At 42.1% G+C, this 17258-nt stretch overlaps 1 protein-coding gene across 1 annotated transcript in view; it reads right to left on the bottom strand.

The window, feature by feature from the left end:
• Ptchd4 (patched domain containing 4) overlaps nucleotides 1–17258 on the bottom strand; it is a 96672-nt gene that overhangs the window by 44242 nt on the left and 35172 nt on the right. The window contains exon 2 of the mRNA XM_042671790.1: nucleotides 12358–12838. Within this exon, the coding sequence (XP_042527724.1) occupies nucleotides 12358–12838 (481 nt within the window). The remainder of the gene's footprint in view (nucleotides 1–12357; nucleotides 12839–17258) is intronic.

Raw genomic sequence — 17258 nt, 5'->3', positions numbered from 1 at the left:
TTATACACTGACAGGCCCTCTACAAGTAACTGAATTAGTAAAAGCAAGTTTTGTTCCTGTGCATGAAGATTTCTGACTTAGCCTGAGAGGCAACAAAACACGTGTGAACAAGGGTAGTGAGAAAACAAGAATGAGAATTGATCATCCCTCCATAAGTGTGAAAGCCAGCTAGAACCACATCGTCAAACGAAGGGCACCGAACTCTTGAAAACTAGAACAAATGAGATACACAATGGGATTTTTGGTAAATGGAGCATCGTGAGACATAAAGCCGATCCGTGGAGATGATTTTGGTCAGAGCAAGGAATGTGAGGAGATTGGAATTAAAAGCTATCTAGAGAACAGGCCCAGGGGCCTCTTGGCTAAATCTCTCTCCAGTGGGACTGCAGTATGAACACAGCATTGTGTAATTACTGTGCATTCGTAACAGCATCTGGACAGGAGTACAACTTGCGGACAGTGAGCCACTACTGCTTTAGGGTTTTCATTTTGCAGCAGAAGATTAAGAAGTGGAATGCCCAGGGGAATCTGTAGGCTGAAAGAAATCACACAATGAAAAACTTTAATGAAAGTGCACCGGAAGAAACAGAAAGGAAAAATCCTAGATGCTTGGAAATCACGAAAACATGTTGCTTTTTGAGGATTAATGTGTAACCAAGAAAGAAAGAAAGATGAATAGAAAATCTATTTGCTTAGTTCACTTACTTTGTATGGTGACTGATAGTGATTCATCCAAGTGCTAATGTATTAAGAAAAGGAGGGTCTTGTTTGTGATTATTCAGGTAAATGTCCAAAAGTGGGATTGCTCAGTCATAGGGGAGCTCTATGTGGAGACTTTTGAGGAACCTCCATACTGCTTTCCAAAGTGTTTGAACAAGTTTACACTCCCACCAACAATGCAGTAAGGTTCCCTTCTGTCTACATCCCCTCCAGCATCTGTTGTTATTAGAGTTCTTGATTATAGCCATTCTAACTGGGGTGAGGTGGTATCTCAATGTGTTTTGATTTGCATTTCTTTTATGGCTAGGTAGGTTGAGCATTTCTTCATGTGTCTATTGGCCATCCTTTCCTCTTCAGAGAAGTTTCTCTGTAAGCAGTTGTTTCTTTGAGGATTTGTTGTTGAGGGATTTAAATTTTTGAGTTCCAGGTACATTTTAGATATGAGACCCTTTTCCATTGTATGTCTAGTGAAGATCTTCCATACTAAAGCTACCAGCACAACTATGTTTATTGCAGCATTATTTACTATAGCTAAGATATGGAACCAACCCAGATGGCCCTCAGTAGATGAATGGATCAAGAAAATGTGGTATATATACACAATGGAATTCTATGCCTCCATCAGAAAGAATGACTTTGCCCCATTTGTTAGGAAATGGAAAGACTTGGAAAAAATTATATTAAGTGAAGTAAGCCAGCCCCAAAGAAACATAGGTTCCATGGTTTCCCTTATTTGCAATAACTAGTATATGGCTGAGACAAGCAGAAACAGTCAGATAAGTTGATGTTAGGCGAATGAACCCCAAGATAAGAACTCAAATGGTTTTTCTTTCTTGCTATTGTTTCTAACATATTTATAAGATGATTTCTTTGTTGCTTTGTATGTCCCTCCCCCACGGTACAACCCTTGCTTTGACTGTATTTGATGGTATAATTTGATGGTATAATTTGTAGAGGGGAAGGGAAAAACAAATTGTTTAAATAGGGATACAGGTGGATCCCTTGCAACAATAAGATGTATAAGACCTTATGTCGGAAAACGAACTTTACAACTTTGGCAGGGGTGGGCGGTGTGTGTGTGTGTGTGGGTGGGGGGAGATGGGAAGGGATAGTAAGGGGAAACAAAGGAGGAGGCAACAATGCTTGATAAGAAATGTACTCATTACCTTGCTCATGTAATTGTAACCCCTCTGTGCGGTTAAAAAAAAGAAAAAAAAGGGAAAAAGTCTTAGAATTAAAAGAAAAGGAGGGAGCCACAATGGATGGATAGGTAGAGCAAAGTAAATGAGGCTCAATCTAAGGAGCGTGATGGGAATTTTATCAACATTCCTAAAGGGGAGGATTTTTATCAGATAGCACCTGGCTCCTAATAAAGTCTTTTGAGTATTAACTCGTATTTCCTGTTATTGCTGTTCTCATCCTAGGGCTGGAACCCAGGGCCTGGAGGCTGTCCCTGAGCTTTATTTGCTCAAGTCTGGTGTTCTATCACTTGAACCACAGCTCCACTTCCAGTGTGTTTTTTGTTTTGTTTTGTTTTTGGTAGTTAATTGGAGATAAAAGTCTCATGGACTTTCTTGCCCAGGCTCAGATCTCAGCTCCCTGATTATGAACTAATATTTTTATATAAACCTTGAAAAGGAATCTCCTTGGATTGATTGCAACAGATTTCTCTCTTGCTAACTTAGAAAGATTGCTGCACTAGGAAATTCATTTTTTTTGGGGGGGGGGGTCTGGTCATGGGGCCTGAACTCTGGGCCTGGGCGCTGTCCCTCAGCTTTTCAGCTCAAGGCTAGCACTCTACCACTTGAGCCACAGCGCCACTTCCGGCTTTTTTCTTTTTGTTTATGTGGTGCTGAGGAATCGAATCTAGGGCCTCATGCATGCAAGGCAAGCGCTGTACCACTGAGCCACCTTCCCAGCCCTAGGAAATTCGTTTTTGCCAACTGTGCTTTTCACATATAAATTTTTGACCTATGAGGCAGATATTCTAATTCCATCTTACAGTAAAATTACAGCTCACTATGTAATTGATTTTCTGGGTACTCGGGCTCAACTTTCCCTGGAAACCGTAAACCCCTATTGCCTCCAAGCCTTAGGATTAAGTTAACTTGTCTAAAGGTGAGAAAGCTAAGATGTAAAGCAAAAAAAAAAAAAATCACACCTCTAGAAACACTTCCATAGATGACAGCAAGAGGTCTGTAGAAGCAATCCATGACTACCGCACAACTATCCAGGCTGCAAGCATTCGGTTCTGCTCGATTCGTGTCCACCTCCCATTGTAAAGTGAAGGAGGTAGTTTAGAATAGAGGAGTGATAGTTTCCCTTTTTTTTTTCTTTTCTCTTCTCTTCTGCAACAAGCAGAATTAAGGAACGAGCGAAGAAGAGGAGTCTAGCGTACAGCCGATCCTAATCCCACAAAAGCCTTGGGGAAGGTCCTGGTGGCATTATTTCTTTGATTAAGAGGAACAGTTAGTTGCCTGACCTCTTGATGAATACTGAATGACCATCCAACAACACACAAGGACCAAAGAGCCAGGTGGGGTCGCTCATACCCATAACCCTAGTCAGTTGGTGGCAAAGGACATGGGGGTTGTCACTGGAGGTCAGCTCGGGCAAAAAGTCAGTAGCACCCTATCTCAATCAACAAACCAGGTCATGCTTGTGTTCCCACTAAAAATAACTAATGCACAGAAAGGGGTGAAGGTGTTTTGCTCAAGCCCTAAAGCATTTCTCTAATAAGAGCAAGGCCTTGAGTTCAAACCCCCATATCACCTCGACACCCAAAAAACCCAAAACAAAACAAAGAAAAGATACCAGCTTTAAGCCAAATTCTCACTTCGATTTGGAAATCTAAATCTTCACATCAAGTATTCACTTTAAAAGACCTCTTAGGGAAAAAAAAAAAAAGCCATCATTCTAAATTTTGTGAAACGGTACAGTACACGCAGTTTCGTGCTTGGGTTTATATCAATTTAAACACACTTTCTCACACACACACACAAACAAACACCTTTGCTATGAAAAGAATTGTTAAAGGAAATGATTATTAAACACATCAATTATTAAGTATGGTATGTGACAACACAATATATAAACTAACCCTGCCCTTGATCATGAAGGGAAAAGAAGGATGTAACAATATTATAGAGGGAGAGTCCATCATTTTAATGTTAGGGTTGTTTAAGAAGCGGCATGCAATAAGTGCTATATAATATAATGCTATATAACGTTTATCACGCCACGATCTCAATCCCAAACCTCTGTTAACATGTTTTGTGGTATCGTTGAATTCTCCTTTCATAAAGTAAGCCATCATACTTGTTTGTACCAACCCAGCTCTTTCTTCTAAATAACACTAAAATATAGGTTAATTTGATAATTGTTACTTTTGGTAAAAACATCACTTTTTCCTCCATTACCTTTTCTTTTTTGTCCTTTACTAATATGGCTACCTTTTTTTTTTTTTTTTTGGGTCCGGTCGTGGGGCCTGAACTCGGGGCCTGGGCACTGTCCCTCAGCTCTTCAGCTCAAGGCTAGCACTCTACCACTTGAGCCACAGCGCCACTTCCGGCTTTTTTCTTTTTGCTTATGTGGTGCTGAGGAATCGAACCCAGGGCCTTGAGCATGCAAGGCAAGCGCTCTACCACTGAGCCACCTTCTCAGCCCCTATGGCTACCTTTTTATTCTTAACACTGTCCTCTCAGATACTATTAGCAAAACTCAGAACAAATATTACATGGGTCTTTATTCACATTAGGGCATTCAGGGCACAACTTGGAATGCTACACTTTAAATGGAAAGAATCACGGGAAACTTCAGAGAACCAGACCTATTTCTCTTCCTACCTGGCAAACGTCCATGAGGACCAGCGGTAGCAAGGAAAGCAACATTGTCTTTAAATTAAATTCAAACTCAGGACTGTCTGTTCTCACACTGATATTCTCTAAGGGTACTGGTTATTATTTATAAGCCACGTCTCAAATATCAGTTTTGTTGTTTTGGTTCTGGATGAAGACATTAGTCAATCACTGAAGAAGTAACCAGCCACAATGACACACTGATATTTGATGCATAATATTCCAGAAAGGCAAGGGAGAATCGATGAACAAAGCTTCTTCGCTTCTTAGACTAAACATAAGATATATTTCATTTTTCTTTGTCAATTTTCTTTGTGATAGATGACAGGGTACAAAAATCCTGGCTTGAAAAATAATTGAATCTAGAGAATAAATCTCCAGTTGTTTTTTATTTTTTCATCAGAAAAATGATGGTATAAACTTCATTGCGTTTCCGCCCTTCAAGTGTTCCAGGTCTGAGTGTCATATTTACCTTGATGTAGCACTACAGGAACACACTCTGGTGACAGCTGTGGCTGTCTTGCATCAGGAATATTTTTCTGGAACAGTCTGACATCAGCCAAGTCAACACTGGCTGCTTTTGAAAGGCACGTATCAGGGAATGGCTTACATCTCTTAAGTTTAGAGCAACGGAGCTACCTGGCACATTAAGAGTTCTCCCATGCTATGTGCTGGCTAAACTGCTGCTGGTCTACTTTTCCTGCCTGCTTAATATTCAGCCCTCATTTGCATCTCACTCAAGAAGTGAAGAAGTAAGGGCAGAACATTTTGCACAGCCTGGGACACATTCGCAGATATTTTCATTGGAAATTCTAAACTAACATACCAACTACTAGGACCCTAATGGTCCTCACTGAGCGGAAGTGTGTTGGCTAACAGCACCCTTTCACATTCCTAAACTCTATTCAAAGGGGTGCGGGAGCTCACTAGCAGAAAATCATGCAAGAGCTGGAGATGGAATCCATAGATTATGCAGAAGCTCAGAAATTCAAGGTAAATTTTCTCCTAATACTGCACAGTGCCATACAACATGAAATGCAGAATAGTCAATAATAATATCCCCAATTCTTGGCATAGAAGTCAACTTCTCCCTAGGCCCAAATCTCTTTCTTTCCCATTTCCTGCAGAACGTCCAATACAACAAGAGGGAGACAGTGTTTTAACTCATTAAAATGCTCTGACTCAGGGGAGTCTATGTCAAAGCTACACAAGAAGCACAGAAATCCACACAAGGAAATGAAAATCAGAGTGACATAAAGAGCCAATGTGTAAGGGATATTAGGATGCAGTCAGCCCAATTTCTTCATCTTACAGAAGTGTGAAAAGGGCCAGGAGAAAAGATGTCATCAAAGCATGGAAGAAGTAAGACTTGGACTATACTCAAAGGTTTCTGACTCCAACCTGTAAGTACAGTTAATTCACATTATTAGCTAGCATCTTCCCTAAGTAGATTGCTCTTTGATATCCAAAGCAGTGTGATGGAAAACAATATGGCCGGGAAATAGCTGCGACTGAATATTTACGTTTATTTATTTGTTTATGTTGGCAGTATTGGAGCTTGAACTCAGTGCTTGTGCTTGCTAGGCAGACACTCTGGAAGTTAAGCCACATCACCCTGTCAGACCTCTGAACATTCTTTTGATGTCCTATTGTGATCCTCTGTCTTCTGACAGCAGTCCCTTCCAGAAAGATTTTGATGCATGTAATGATCCCCAAGTAAAGCAGGTCCGATGGCATACCAACTCACAGAGAAACATTTCTAATACATCATGTAATTTGCTTTAAAAATGCTGTAGCTTGTCATCAACTCTTAGTGCTAACCTCTGGGGTATCCTATTTAAGAAAATAAAAATGAATGAGAAGGAATACTTTGGTCTTAGGTCTCTGATGCAACAAAACCTCTTCTTACCTGCACCCAGCGGGATCAAGAGGTTTAGCTACCTTTGTGTATACTGAAAGCTCACTGTTCACTTGTTTTCCGCCTTGGTCAAATTTAACTCAATGCTTACTTAACTTCTCATCTAGCGATTTAGAGCTGGCTAGTACAAGGTTTGCTCTTGCTTGCTTGCTGATTTGTTTCTTTCAACCATGAATGTGAAATCCAGGTAAGTCCTTAATGCTTCCCAGTTATCCTCAATTTTTCTCTTCTAATTCCTACTCCACACTTGCTTCCTTTTGCAAAACTCAACGCCTTCACTTCACCCTCAACTTCCTCATCAGATGTTCAATTATTTTACATTTTACTGACAGAATTGAACACACCGAAGGGAATTCCCACACGCTTGTACCGATGCTCCAGTCTGTCTGCAGGTGTTCATAGATTTTATGTTTCCTTTCCTTAACAGTGTAGGAACTCATTGCCGATGCTCTCATACTCCAAAAGGACTCCCTTCTCTTCTACTCAGTGACCTTACTTCTGCAACTTACTTTTTTTTAGTGCTCTCCTATCAAGCTTCCGCCTATATTTTCTACATTTCCTACATGAGGTAAGCATTATTCATTTCCCTTTAAACCAAAAACTCCTTTGGAACATTACCTTAACCCCCAGTCTCCCCTTCCTCTTCTCCAAGCTCTATTGATCATCTGTAAATTATTCCTTTGCCCTCAGCAGCCCTTCAAGCCACTCTTGTCAAAGGCATCAGTGACCTGCAGATTGATAAATCAAATGGCCACTTCTCAGTTCTCACTGTGCACAACTATTAGCAGCTCTTGGGACCAGGGCGATCTCGCTCTGTCTTCGAATCCCCCCTTTCCTTTGCTCAGTAGGCAATCCTCTGCCTGACCCTTCCCTTTATTTTCAGAACCAAGTTCTTCCCAGACTTGGAGCATTTAGAATGATCTGGGCGGCAACTCTCAGTGTCTAATCTCTAGCTATACTTATATTTCTTAGCTGGGCTCTTTTTTTTTTTGGAATATGAGGCTTTAAATGAGAGTGAGGTTAGGACAAATCACAAATTTGTTTCTCCAGATCCAGATAATGACTCTGGAGCTGTGGTACATGAATGCCTAGGAAAAAGTCCTTAGTTTTGATGCCTAACTGCTATCTCATTTAAGAGATACAAAAGTAAACTTTCGATATCCCTAAAATATCTTTCCAGGGCCTTCCTATCATATCACAGGACGACTGTTCTCCAGGGTCAAAGCTTGGAGTTAACTCTCTTCATTCCTCTTTCTCTTACATGGTATGCCTATCCTTCTGTCAATCCTGTCAGTTCATTCTTTTGTCTCTGTCGAAACCCTGAGAACCATCATCATGGCACCCAGGCCTTCTCTGCCCCCATGATATCGCAGACAGATTTCACATGGACTTCTTTAATCATATCTATTTTTTTTAGATTATTTTTCAGATAGGGTCTTGATTTTTGGCGCAGGCCAGCCTGGGACTCCCATCTATGCCTCTTCTATGGCTGTGATTACAGGAACGAAGCGTTACATCACCTTGTTCATTAAGAAGAAGGTGTCATGTATTTATGTCTCAGGCTGGATTTGAACCGTGATCCACCTGCATCTTTACCTGAATAAGATTCCAGACCTGCGCCACTGCCCCTGGCTACCAGCACATCCTAAAAAGTCACCTTATGGAACATTCCTGCTGACTGCAGGTTACTTTGCATAACACACTTAAAGCTAGACTTAAACTGTCAGGCCACACCCTCCCGTTCCATAGCAGATTCAAACAACTTTCTATCTCGCCAAATTAAAAGACTTCTCGGTGCCTTCCACCATCTGTTCCCGTGACCTCATCAAGCTTTTCTTCTGACTCCAGGGCAGCTGCCTACTGCTTCAGCCAACCCCTTCCTTTGCTCTTCCACCATTTCCTAACCAAAGGCTCGGCTCTAAGCCTTCCTTACCACACACAGTTCTCTTGGACAGAGCAGGCTCTCCTCAGACTGGGGCGTGGCTCTTTCCTTCCCTTCTCTGAGCACTGAGTTATTTTAATTTTGAGAAAAGGCCTTTTTTTCAACTGGCTGTCCATGCTCTTTTATTCTTTATTCTGCTTTGGCTTCACTTTTTTTTTAAAATGTGTATCTGCAGTGGAAAATACTCTATATTTATTTATTGTATTGACCAGTTTTCCCCCTCTGAAGGCCTGAAGTGGAAAATGCACAAAGGTAACAAGTTGACCAGTTCTGTTCAATGTCTTTTCCTTCACAGCCTTGAGTTCTTCAACATAGCTGGGCTCAGCAGTACATGGGTGGAGATGGTTTCAGAAGACTGAAATCTCACATCATATCTGGAATCCTTGAGATAAAGAGATCATCTCTATGTGTCCAGTGATGCCGGCATGATTAGCATGAGACCCTCACCACGTGATAACTCAAAAGGGGCAGGAAAATTCAATCGTTAGCCAAGGTGACTGTTGTCATGGTTACCATCGGCAGCCTCTCAGCAAGGTGCAGCTCCAGACAGCACTGCATCCCTGCAACTGTGTGTGTGTGTGTGTGTGTGTGTGTGTGAGAGAGAGAGAGAGAGAGAGAGAGACAGACAGAGAGAGAGAGAGACATCACCCTGCACTCCTGCTGCCAGAGACAGGAAGCACGTCAACAGAAAACAAACCGAATTTAAAGTAAGGCCAACAATGACTTATACATTTAATTAGTGGCCTATTATTGGTGTATGCCTAGATAGAGGAAGAGTACTAGATTAAAACTAAATGCAATAATTTTGGGTGTAATCAGAACTTTGTTCTGACTTAGAGCATTTGTCGAGAGAAGTAGTACATATCTCTAGTCATCTTCTTTCCTAATCCAAACTTGGAAGGAATCACCTGACCAATATAAATTTGACCAATATAAATTTGAAAATACCTGACCCAAAGTATGAAAACTGTCAATGGATATACAAGTGTGTAGAGTACTTCTGGTAATATATATGCATACACACACACACACACACACACACACGCACGCACGCACGCACGCACGCACGCACACACACATATGCTTGTGAAATGGGGATATTAACTAGATCAATTAAGAGAAAGAAATAATGAGCCACTGGGTTCAGAAGGAATACAAGTGGTCAAAGATAGGGCAGCTGTCTTAGCTCCATTTGGAAAATGGACAGCAGCGGTAACACAGCCCACCATGGATGCAAGATTTCATGAGGGCGAGTGGTCTCAGTTTTGACATACAATGGAGCACAAAAGAAAGCCCACAAAGAAGTTAGGGATAGGAAGAGAAGTTGGTTAAAAAAAAGAGTTGGGAGTTTTTCCTTTCACCAAATTGACTTTAAATTGTTCAGTTTTGATCCAAAATTCATTCCAGGATTCCTTTCAATCAATATCACTAATAGATACATATTTGCCAAATTCAATTTATTTACATTCAACATCACATTCGCCCATACCCACCTTCAGAGCCTCGTGCCTCCTATGTCTTGTTAACTTCATGTATCTGAGGCTCTGTATACAACTCTGGAATGTATTTTTTATTCTAAAGTCTCAAGTCTCTGTCTGTCTGTCTCTCTCTCTCTCTCTTTTCTCAGATTGCAAGACAGCAAAAATGACTTGATATTAGAGCTTTGAGGTTAATACACACCTTAAAAGATTTTTTTTTTTATAAAGGAATGATCCAATGCTAATGTCAACCAATAATAAATGCCTCATATCGTAGGAACTTCAAAATTTGCAAACCGCGTAGTCCAGATGGTTCATTTTGTTTCTGAGGAATGAAGCCCTACGGACTCTACATGACGACCCCATGAAACACAGGATGCTACCAACACAGGATGACAAGCAGGCTTTCCAATCTTGTGAGATGTCCTTTCCACTCACTGGGTCTCAATTTTGACAGTTTTACTGCTATCATCATTTCTATATACCAAAGGAAACACAAGAAAACAGATTTGCTCTTGAGGGAACAGCAAGCCTCTGCTTGTAGGCCTCTGGTTGCTGGATGTTCAGAACACAATGGAAATGTTCCTTTCAGAGCGGCAGGAACACCATTAGCCAAGAGTGCCCATGTCTGCATTTACACATCCCAGGGTGATTTCTTGTTGGAAAGGTCAGCACAAAGGTGCAAAAGGTGAGCTGTGGGACTGGCATTTTCCATCACTGTGGCCTCCTTGTTCTTGTTATGTGTCTAAGGAATGAAAACAACATGCTGACTTTGTAGAAGCCAGCCTTACAAAGTAACATCCGAAGAGGTAGATTTTTTTCCTCCTTACTTGTACACAGTCTACAAGTCCACCTTCTCCTGGAAAGTCTTTTCATTACCTATTTAATTTGCTAACAGTTTTAGAGTAGGAACTATGTAGTATAGTTTGTCAATGTTGAGTGAGCTGTGTTTCATTTGTACTTTACACCATATGATTCTTATAAATCTTCTAATATTATTTCAAGTCATGACTGAACTGAAAAAAAATAACAATTTTGTCTCATCCTTAATTGGTCACAAAATCTTCCATAAAGTTATTTTTATTAATAAAATGAATATGCATTTAAGGGGGATATGCAGAGTCCAGGACAACTCAATTTCTTAAAGCCAGTGCCTGTTTCCTGTTCTTTATTGAATTCACTTAGCATACCAGGTTCACTAATAAAACCTGCTATCCTCATTAAGGGTTTACTATCTGTTAGTGACTTTATTTATATTCTATTGTATTAAAAAAACCCTTCACATTAGAAGATATGCCACTATCCCCCCCACACACACACACACAAAGAAATGCATGCTTAACAAGATGAGCTAACTTAACAGGGCCATAAATGAGTTTGAATAAAGCAGTCCTCAGCACCCCCAACAAATCTTCCTTTTGTGGCATCCTACATGAGAACAGACATGCTAAAGTGGACATAAAAGGCTTAGGTTATATGGGAGCTTTGCTGACCACACCACCTGCATCTTCAGCGTTTGATAATAAAACATTTATGCACCCCTTATTTTAATCTATGAAGCCCAGAGCAATTATGGTTTAGCTGAAGACATTCTTGCTCAGACCAGTTCATCACCTTGAGCCTCGCTTTCCAAACCACAGCACACTGGGAAGAGGATTCTAGATCACCATTATTGTCACATTATTGGTAAGACACATCAGGCTTGTTGGTGAGTCCTTTCACAGTCTTACTCCGGAGCATTATCTTCTCTTTCTCAAGAACGCTCATGTGCACACAAAGAATATAGACCAGAAACCTTTCATGGATGGTTTAGAGACCACATAGGGGTGGCGGTTGGGAGAAAATTCACTACTAGGCCTAACCGTTCTTGAGGATGCTCATCAATTCTCCTCATCAGCAACAGAATAAAATTAGGGTTTATGACGGCGGCAGGCAGGTCTGAGTTCCTAAGGATGTGGGAGAATGGAGGATGAGGTGGACACAAAGCTAACTTCTTTGACATTAGCCTGTGAGAGCAGCAGCTTCCAGAATTCTCTTTACCACATCATAAAAATACTCCATAATGATGAGTCAAAGCATTGGGGGAGGGGGGAGATCAAAACCTGTCTAAAACAGGTCTGGAATGAGTGTCCTTAGCTCGCTCCTCTGCGTCTCGGCCTGCACCATTGTAAGGAACAGAGGAGAGACTTTACTACTGTGTGATTAGATAAACAGAAGACGAAACCTAACTGTGTGGGGCCCAAGAAGCTTGATGCTTTCCCTGAGTGTGCATAAGGTCCGAGAGACACAACCCCGAGTCAGCATTGGCACCAACACACACCCACCAAAGACCATGAACACCGATCTGCACCAAGAATCCCAGGGAGTTGCTCCCTCGTCCCCCCCCCCCCCCGACCCTGGTCCCCAGGTGTGGGGGGGATGTGGGGGGGGGTAGATAGTTACCCATGGCGAAGAAGGGCACGCCCAGCAGCGTGGAGTTGTACTTCCCGTCGGTGATGAAGAAGATGCCCGCGGCGGTGAGCAGGGAGATGCAGACGGTGACGACGCCCAGGAGGCCCAGGAAGGGCTTGGCGCGCAGGCAGTCCTTCATGGAGCAGGACAGCGTGGCGGTGGTCAGCACGAGCACGAGGCTCACCAGGACCTTGGTGCGGGCCAGCACGCTGGTCTGGTGGAAGTCGCGGGCCAGGCTGAAGGAGGCCAGCGCGTAGAGGCGCAGCGCGCGGGGCTCGCGCGCGCGCCGGCCCAGCAGCCTGCAGAACTCGGCCTCCCACTTGGCCCCGAGCCGGTCCTGCGCCGCCGAGCCGTGCGTCTGGAGGTAGTAGGTGAGCTGCACGGCGCGCGCCGACTTCACGCGCGGCTCCTTGCTGTTGGGCACCTCCACCACGCCGCCCAGCTGGTGGCCGATGAAGCTGCTCCGCCCATCCTGGACACCAGAGAGACACGGGGAGCTGGGTTACCTCCTGGGCGGGGAAGACACCCATACGCCCATGCACAGGTCCGTGGGCAGTGCCCGGCCTGGGCGCAGAGGGGGGAGCAGCTACACACGGCTTCCACATGCAGGGGAACCGTGCGTCAAGATGACTGTGACCCCCCTACCCCGGACCCCCGAGGCCTTCCTCCCCCACTCCAGTCCTTCCTGCCTCCCCCCACCAGATGCCTTCTTTCCCCCCAGTCCTGCTTTCCTTCCCCCCTAGAGTCATGCCTTTCTCCTCCCCCCCCCAGTCCTTCCTGCCTCCCCCCACCCCAGAGTCCTGCCTTCCATCCCTCCCAAAGTCCTAACTTCCCCTCCAGAGTCCTGCCTGCCTTCCCCCCTCCCCTCAGAGTCCTGCCTTCCCACTGCTGACTTCTCCGGAATGCAAGGTTGGTTGGATATTTCAGTCAAAACTTAAAGTGTCTTGTCTGTAAATATAAGCTCAACTTTCTCAAGTCATCACCTATACCTAGTCCAACACCACACACACACGCACACACACACACACGCACACAGAAACATAAATACCTCACTTCTGTAGAGTCTTTGGTATACTTATTTTGTATATTTGTCTGTGTCACTGCATAGTACAGAACAGTACAAAAATGTTTGTTAATGATGTTGAAATGTTTCCTTCATGTGATGTGGGCAATTCTTTTCTCTTTGCATCCTTCCCTACCTTGCCTCCAGCAAAGGTACATTCTGCCTAATTAATACTTCCTATCGGAAGTACTATTCTCTAAGGTATTTTGCATATTTTCCTTTTAGCACACAGCAAACTCTTCAGATTGTGTCACAAATGCAAAATACTGAACAAGTTCACAGCAAGTGGAGAAGCTATTTATAGTGGAGAAACTTCTTAGTCATGATATATACCAACTTTCCCTTATATGTCAAATAATTATAGCCATTCTAATTAACAGAACCCAACAAACGCCTAAATTAAACAACAAAAGTAACAGCTGGAAGCAAGTTGCTTAGTAGGTAGAACGGTATAGAAAGCAAGACCCCAAGTTCAAATTCTAGTACCACCAAAATTAACTTTTTTGATTGGAAGCTTTTCCCTCTGGCTATTTTCCATTTCTGTGGCATCTTTGTACATTTCTCTCTTTTCCTTATAAAAAAGTCAAACTAAAGTTGGCAATAGATTCCCAATGTTCTCGTTTGAGTAAACCTCATGTAATGCCCAATGGGTTGGAGTAGAAGGAGAGGAAAGTCAAGTGTTAAGGCAGGAAGTGGGATTCATACTCCAGAACTGAGAGATGGTGTCTACTACTTTGTGTTTGCTCACTACATGCAAATGGCTCTTCAGTTTGGCTTCTCAAACTGTTTGGATTTTAGTATATGTTTTGTCCACAGCTTTCTATTTTTTTGAAATTCCATCTTTGATTTAGACTTTTGGTTTTCATTATTTGCAAGAAAAAGTATTCTTGAAAGCTTTGTTTGTGCAATTCTGCCTTTACTCATTTTGGTCACCAACAGGACATGTAAGGAAATTTCAGTGCAGAGATTGTCTCTCAGGTCTCATTTGGAGATTCCAGTAGATCAAAGAGATGGCTCATCACATGTCTGAACAAGAGTGAAAAAAATTAAAGACAAATACAGATTTCAGATTTCAAAATATATATCTTCATTGTGTGTGACTACCTAAATTGTCTAATTTCCTTAGGGTCTTTTTTTTTTTTTTTTTACAGAATTACTTTATAAAAGACATGCTTCCATCCTCTATTCTCCCAATATATTGAAATACATAGGAATGAATTTCTCACTCATATTCAGATACATTTTATGTATCTTAACCCAAAATGTAGGATATGCTGTAATCCAGAGTTCTGTTGAAAGTCTTGCAGGTAGTGTGTATCATTTACCCAGTATTTATAGTTCTGAGAAATATACTTGTCAATATTATGGGAAATAAAACTCCCATTGTTTTTGCAAGGTGTTACAGAAGAGTTTCCCTTCGGAAGTAGTCTGTAGTCAGTAGTCAGTAGGTTCTAAGTAGAAGACACAAAGAGGTACTGATATTGTAAGTATTTTCTTAGCAGAACATGCTCAGAGATAGGAGCTGTCCAGTTGGATGACTGCATAGAACGGTCCTTTAGGGGTCACATGACTTAACTTGCAGCCTGCTGCTCACTCCAGCTGTGGACAGAATATACCCAGAGCTCATTCCTTTGGTTTTGAGGTCTCAGTTTTCTCAATTTTTCTCCTACTATTTAGAATAGAAATACGTTTCACAACTGTGACTTATTGAGCTCTATTTTTCTGAAAATATGACCTACACGAACAATTTGAGAGCGGTCATCAGAAATGATGATTGTGGTGATAACCAACAGAGCTAAGAAACATGTTCACATCTGGTCACACTCGTTATCAGTCACATACTACAGCTGTTTGAATTTAATTGATGAGCAAGACTTAGAGAAGGAAAACTCATGAGTCAATGAGTGGAACCCAGGTTCCAAGTCAGATTTTCTGACTACAAGTCTAATCACTTCTAGAATTCCACAGCATTCCCCTTCCCCTTCCCCCCCCCCCCCCCCACCCAGGGCAAGACCCCTCAGCTCCTGCTACCCCTGAGACTCCAGGAGTCAAACTCATTTCCCTTGTAGATCCTCTTCCCCAGCACTTTCTTCCTCTCTACCCACACGACTGCCTGCCCTTATTTGGTTTGATCCTCTTCCTTTCCCGAAAGCACTTCTTCCACCAATCATGTGAGTCCTTAAAGTACAGAAATCTTTGTTGTGACACATGAAGGGGAATGTTAACATTAAAAAGATGACATGCTGTTTTCAATATTTGCGTGTGAGTGCTTTGTGAAACGGAGCTCGCAACTAACAGAAGGACGAGTGGAGATGGCATGCACAAGGGTCTGCTTCTTTACTCTGGACCTTGCAGCCAGAACCTACCAGAAATCACATTATTCCCAGCTCTAAAGCCTGTCAGAGCCTTTCACTGGCAGTGGGACTGAACCGGGGATGTGTTGCCCAGGCCTGATGGACCTGCCCGGTTCACAGTTGAAGTTCTGCGACAGTGTCTCAGCATCACTTCGGCTGGCATTTCTTCTTGTTCCTTGAACACATCAAATCATTTCTACCTCATGATCTCTTGTGTCTATTGTCCCATCTGCCTGGCAATTTTTCCTACATTCTTCTCCAGGCCAAGAATACTCCCTACCTTGGGAGATCTTTGTTTGAAAGAAAACATTTGAATCATACAACTTAAACTGGACACCCCCTTCCTGCACAGGTCTACTTTGTGCCTTGTTGATAATGATCTCGATCTGAAAGGATCTAATATAATCGTTTAATTGCTCTTTTCTGCCAGAATGTGCACTTGATGAGATGTAGTACTTTCTGTAGCATCTGTTAACTGAGTGCATTCACCTTCTGTTATAAATTGCTAACCTCAGGTTGTTTATCAGTCTAATTTCCTCAAATCAGGAAGCATGAGAGAAATTTTCTTTTCTTTTTTTTTTTAGCCACTTCTTCTCATGTAACATCTTCTCAAAATGTGTTCCTGTTCCATGTTCACTCTGCACAAAATAGATGGACTTGGGAAGAAGGGAAGGCTTAGCATGGGTGTGGTCTCAAGGCAAAGGATAGCACTACCTGCTCAAGGGACTGAAGAAAATGAAGAGATTGTGGATGGAGAGGAAGTCAGGCATTTTCAGGAAGGGCTAAGGAAGCCTCCTTAATTTGTTGGATAGAATTGTCCATTATTGTTGGATCAAGAAAATGTGGCATATATATACATATATATGTATATATATGTGTGTGTATATATATGTATATATATATATATATATGTATACACACATACACACACACACACACACACATAAGAATTCCATCAGAAAGAATGACATGGCCCCTTTTGTTAGGAAATGGAAAGACTTGGAAAAAATTATAGTAAGTGAAGTAAGCCAGGCCCAAAGAAACATAGGTCCCATGGTTTCCCCTAATTGCAATAACTAGTATATGTCTGGGACAAGCAGAGAAGGTCAAAAGCTATGTACATATGACCAGATAAGATGATGTGAAGGCTAAATGAGCCTCAAGATAGGGACACAAGTGTTTTTTTCTTTCTTGCTATTGTTTCTAACATATTTATAATGTACCATGTGATTTTTTGTTTCTTTGTATGTTCCTCCCCAATGGTATAACTCCTGTTTTCACTGTATTTGATGTCGGTGCCCTGCATCTTGTATATACATTTCTCTAATTCTGGGAGGGAAAAGGAAAAAACAAAATGCTTAAATAAGGACACAGGTAGACCCATTGTAACAATTAGATGCACAAGACACTATGCTGAAAACGAACTTTACAACTTCGGTGTGGGGGGAGTGTAGTTGTGGAGATGGGAGGGAAGG

The sequence above is a fragment of the Dipodomys spectabilis genome, unplaced genomic scaffold (assembly GCF_019054845.1).
Source record: "Dipodomys spectabilis isolate Male_0828 unplaced genomic scaffold, ASM1905484v1 ptg000669l, whole genome shotgun sequence".
Lineage (NCBI taxonomy): Eukaryota > Metazoa > Chordata > Mammalia > Rodentia > Heteromyidae > Dipodomys > Dipodomys spectabilis.
Note: the sequence above shows the minus strand (reverse complement) of the source record. Positions and strands in the feature narration are given on the sequence as shown.